Genomic DNA, 5,798 nt, shown 5'->3' with positions numbered 1-5,798 from the left:
TATTCCTGATGAAGGGCTTTTTGCCCGAAACGTCGATTTTACTGCTCCTCGGATGCTGCCTGAACTGCTGTGTTTTTCCAGCACCACTGATCCAGAATCTGGTTTCCAGCATCTGCAGTCAATGCTTTTACCATGCAGGTTCTGCCCCCTGCAGGAGGAGATGGGAACTGCAGAGTGCGCTGGCTTGGCTCAAAGATGATATTGTGTCAGAAAGAGATGGTGAGGACTTTCTGATCTGTTGCTCCTGCCTCCAAACACTGACACAAGCAACAATACACTTTCAGAGCCTCACTGCAGAAGTCTCAAACACATCTCCTCAACTTAAACACTTTTACAGGCTGCCTTGTTAAGGTCCTGCACCGGACTTCACCTGCAGTGACTAAAGGATTGGTCACTCGTATCAGAGGTAACTGTAGGCCTGGAACATAGAGTAGGAACATTTATCGAGTCATAATGATCTACAGTACAGAGCAGGACTCTCCAGCCCATCTTGTACACATCAGTCAAAAACAATCCATTAAATATCCTAATCCCATTTCCAGCACTTGGCCCATGGCCCAGCACACCTTGGCATTGTAAGTGCACATCTAAATACTTCTCCAACATAATGAGGGTTTTTGCCTCTCACACCCAGCCACACAGCAAGTTCCAGATTCCCACCACCCTCAGGGTTGTGATTTACTGGTGACAATGTTCAATGAATCTGGGCCCAACTGCACCGGCTGGACACAGGAAACACTCCAGAGATCTCCTGAAGGCCTCGCTGGGTGAAGTGCAGCATTCCCACCGACACCTGGGGATCACTGGCCCAAGACCATCCAATGGAAGAGCAGCATCCGGGAAGGTGTCGGGCACCTCGAGACCTGCCTGGAGGGGGCGGGGGATATGGGGGAGAACAGTGCAAGGAGCGCGCTGGCACACCAACACCCAACCACCCCCTTCCCCAAGTGTAACAGAGACTGCAGTAGCTATAAAGCCTCCTACGGACACTGGGACAGAGTCATCCTCATCTGCGAGGGTCACTGATGACTGAACGTCACATCAAGGGGCAGAGATACACGATACTGGTTTCAACACCGTGTAGATCAGAGACAGAGCGAGAGCAAGAGTGTCTGTATGTGTGTGTCTGCATATACAAAATATCCATGCTGCTGACTATATCATGTATCTATACCCCATAAACAATAGGTATCAACACTGATACTGATATACAAGTATTCAGGTGACCACCCCTGCACCAGCACACACACACAGACACACACATACACTCCTACACAGACATACAGATACTCATATATACATATACATACAAAAACACAGATATACACATACACTCGCACCTTTACACAGAAAGGCATACACAGACAGGCACATGTGTACACACACACAATGACGGGCACATACACACAGTGACAGTCACACATACACACACTCAGAGTCAGGCGCGCGCATGCACACACAGACAGTTAGGCACGCGCCCGCACACACAGACAGTTAGGCACGCGCCCGCACACACACACAAAGACAGGCAGGCACGCACCTGCACACACACACACACACACACACGCAGGCATGCACCCGCACATGCACACACGCAAAGACAGGCAGGCATGCACAAACACACACGCAAAGACAGGCAGGCACGCACCCGCACACGCACACAGGCAGGCGTGCACCCGCACACGCACACACACACAGGCAGGCGTGCACCCGCACACGCACACACACACAGGCAGGCGCACACACGCACACAAAGACAGGCAGGTGCACACACACACACACAAAGACAGGCAGGCACACACCCGCACACACACACACACACACACACACACAGAGGCAGGCACACACCCGCACACACACACACACACACACAAAGGCAGGCAGGCGCGCACCCGCACACGCACCCACAAACACACACAAAGACAAGCAGGCATGCACCCACACACGCACACACACAGAGGCAGGCGCGCACCCGCACACGCACACACACACACACACAAAGACAGGCAGGCATGCACCCACACACACACGAATGCACAAAGACAGGCAGGCGTATATACACACACACCCACACACACACAAAGACAAGCAGGCGCGCACCCACACACACACACACACAAAGACAGGCAGACAGGCACACGCACACACAGATGAATGCACATACATACACAGGCAGGCGTGTGCACACACACACACACACAGACAGGCATGCACGCACGCACACATAGACAGGCACGCACGCAATCACACACACACACAGACAAGCACACATGCACACACACACACAGTCAGATGTGTGCGCGCACACATAGACATACCCAGTTAGACGTGCACACGCACACATACACACATGCACACAGATGCGCACGTGCACGTGCACACACAGACAGATGCGCACGTGCACACACAGACAGATGCGCACGTGCACGCGCACACACAGACACACACACACAGGCGTATGCACACACAGACAGGCACGTGCACGCACTCACAGACAGGTGTGCGCATGCGCACACACACACACACAGACATACAGACATACACACACACACAGGCATGCGTGCGTGCACACACACAGACTGACGTATTGTGTTAAAGGACCATCTCGTGGAATGTGACCTTGTCAGCGGTGCTGTCTTTTGGATGAGGCATTAAATCTGGGTTGGAGATGCATGGGTAAGATCCCATGGCAGTATTCCCTGAAAAGGAGAGCTCTCCCTGCTGTGCACAAATATATTTATCCCATCAATAAACTAATTATCTGTCATAATCACATTGCTTTTAGTAGGAACTCAAATTGGCTCTCACATTTCCTACGTTACAACAGTGACTTGAAAACTACTACATTGGCTGCAAAGTGCTTTGTGATATCCTCAAGTCACAAATGTGTTATTTAAATGGAAATATTTCTTTGGTAATCTAAACAGATTTGTGTCAAGTATCGTTGACAATGCAATCCCGCCTGCAACTTAGCTGACAAATACAGAGCAGTACTTCACACTGACAGCTGTATAAAACCACCAGGTGGTCAGAGAATCCCGATAGTGCGAAAGCAGACCACTCACCCCACCAAGTCCTCACTAACCCAGTGAAGACCATTCCACCCAGGCCCACCACCCAGCCCTATCCCTGTAACCATGCACATCCGATGGCTAATCCATCTACACCCTCCTGGATACTCTGGGGCAATTGAGCCTGCCCAAGCCACTTGACCTGCACATCTTTGGTCTGTGGGAGGAAACCAGAGCACACAGACACAGGGATACAGTCACCCAAGGTTGGGGTTGAATCCCTAGGTCCCTGGCATTGTGAGGCAGCAGCACAAATCACTGAGCGACTGTGCTGGCACACACTGGTTAATCCTAATAATCCCATGGAATGTGACTTCTCCATGTTTGACGGGGTTGGGGGGGGTGGGGGGGGGGAGGTTGGGTCTCTTTGTTTGCCAACCCCTGCAGCCTATCCACTGCATTGCTGCTGTCACTGGGTCAGCAGGGACTATATGTAACTCCCCACCATAACTCAGCCATTTCACCAAGAGTAGGACATTAGGGAAGAATCGCGATGTGAGTGTGTGAGAATGTGCCTGATGTGTACGTATGTGTTTGTGTCTCAGTGAGTATAAGAAAATGTCCACATAAAAGGTAAAGTCATTGTTGTGCTACTCATCAGAGAGAGACAACTACTGATAGTTAACCTGAGGGTCACCATGCCTCAGACAAGGGCACAGCCTTCCAGGTAACCTCAACTCATATTGGAACTGAACCCTTGCTGTTAGTATCACTGTATACTGCAAACCAACTGTACAGCCAATTGAGCTAACTGGTATATAAGGGCACACATTTACCTACAAGTGTGTGTGTGTGTGTACATACATGTGTTTGTACATGCAAAAGTCATGTCTAAATATAAATGTCTTTCATTCCTTTATGGGATGGGGGGAGTCAGTGAAAAGTTTGTTGGCCATCCCTAGTTTTTCTTTGAACTGATTGACTCCTAACTGAGCAGCCAGTCAGAGGCCACATGGCAGCAGGTTTTGGTCCAACAGGTGGTATCTCCACATCACGGTTCATAGTCAATCACATTGCTATGAGTCAAGGGTCATGTGTGGGCCAGGCTAGCTAAGATTGGCAGATTTCCACCCCCCCCGCCGAAAGGACACTACAGAACCACCTAAGGGTTTTTGACAGTCAAATGTAGTCTCATAGTCACATGACTGAGACTAGTTGTTATTTCCAGATTTATTAATTGAATTTAAATTCCTCCAGCTTTTGTGGTGGGATCTCTGCATGTCCACAGAGCATCATTAGTCTGTGTCTCTGGGTTGCTCGTTCAGTAAGGTCACACTACAACCTCCCCTTTATATTCGTCTACAAATGTCTCTCTTTAAATAAATTTAGGTTATACAGTGTTTGTGCAAAAAACAAAAATATGAGCTTTTATATATGTACCTATATTGGAGAATGTGTGTATGTATATACATGGGTATCTGTACCTATATTGGAGAATGTGTGTATGTATATACATGGGTATCTGTGCATGAGAGTTGGTGCATATCTGTGTTTCTAATTGTGCTCTGCATATATGCATGTGTGTAGCTTGTGCACGTGCAGGCAAGTTTAGTGTGTATGTATATCTGCAAGTCTGGTATATGTTGTGAATACATGAATGAGTATAGTGTATATATGTGCTCTGTATGAGAATGTGAGTATATGTGTGTGTGGTGTGTGTACATGTGGGGTGTGGGTGTGTGTGCAATGTACGTGGCGTGTGCTGGGGGGTTTGGTTTAGCTCAGTTGGCTGGACAGTTGGTTTGTGAAGCAGTGTGTGACGCCAACAGGGTTGGTTCGTTTACAAAGAACTCTCTTTGTCAACCTTATCCCTCTGCAGAGATGTGGTCACCCTCGGGTTAAACCACCAGCAGCCTGCTCTCTCTCTCTAATGAGGCAGCATGGTCTCTTAACACCACTGTGTGTGTGTGTCTCTGTGTGTGTGTATGGGTAGGTGTGTGTGGGCGTGTGTGTGTGTGTGTGTATCTGTGTGTGTGTTCTGTGTGTGTGTGAGAGAGAGTGAGACCAAGCTTATGTGTGGGTGGGTGGGTGGGTGTGTGTCTGTGTGTGTGGGTCTGTGTGAGTGAGTGTGTGTGTGGGTGGGTGTGTGTGGGACTATGTGTGTGTGTGTCTGTGTGTGGGTGTGGGTCTGTGTGTGTGTCTGTGTGGGTGGGGAGCGCCTCTGTCCGGCCTCACAGCCAGAAGCCCTGCACTGGCGTCAGTCTCTCGGTCATTAACCAGGAGCCGGATCCCATCCCCTTCCCTCGCCCAGAGCTCTCGGCACCAGCCAAGGAGCCCTGGATCCCTGCTACCCGCAGCTGCCCCCACCCCCAGTTCACCTGCCTGTCCCCCCAATCCCCCCGAGAGGGGCAGATACTCACTCTGCATCTCGAACTTGCGGATGATGGTGTCCAGGTAAGTGTTCTGAGGCGCGACATGGCCCCTGCGAACGGGCATCTTGTCGGTGGGTCAGAGACGAGCCGCGAGGGTGGCCCCTGTTTGCTGCTCCATCTCTCTCTGTCTGTCTGTGTGTGTCTCTGTCTCTGTGAGAGTGTGAGTGTGAGTGTGGGGACACCAGCACCGCCCTCCTGCAGCAGCAGCAGCTCCTCTCTGTTACTAAGACAGCGCACTCCAGGGAAACACACGCTCTGTCAGCCCCACGATCTCACAAATTGCTGAAAACCCCCTCCCAATCCAGAGGCAGAGACACCGAGCGGGGGGTGGGGACCAGCGAGAAACACAGAAGGG

At 50.5% G+C, this 5,798-nt stretch overlaps 1 protein-coding gene across 1 annotated transcript in view; it reads right to left on the bottom strand.

Annotated features, from left to right (window-relative positions):
- The window catches only part of kcnh6a (potassium voltage-gated channel, subfamily H (eag-related), member 6a), a 134,717-nt gene extending 128,925 nt beyond the window's left edge, over nucleotides 1-5,792 (bottom strand). Inside the window, exon 1 of the mRNA XM_043674643.1 lies at nucleotides 5,432-5,792. Coding sequence (XP_043530578.1) covers nucleotides 5,432-5,507 — 76 coding nt within the window. The 5' untranslated portion in view covers nucleotides 5,508-5,792. The remainder of the gene's footprint in view (nucleotides 1-5,431) is intronic.
- Nucleotides 5,793-5,798: the final 6 nt, after the last annotated feature.

Source organism: Chiloscyllium plagiosum, chromosome 33 (assembly GCF_004010195.1).
Source record: "Chiloscyllium plagiosum isolate BGI_BamShark_2017 chromosome 33, ASM401019v2, whole genome shotgun sequence".
NCBI lineage: Eukaryota > Metazoa > Chordata > Chondrichthyes > Orectolobiformes > Hemiscylliidae > Chiloscyllium > Chiloscyllium plagiosum.
This window is presented reverse-complemented; position numbering and strand designations above follow the sequence as displayed.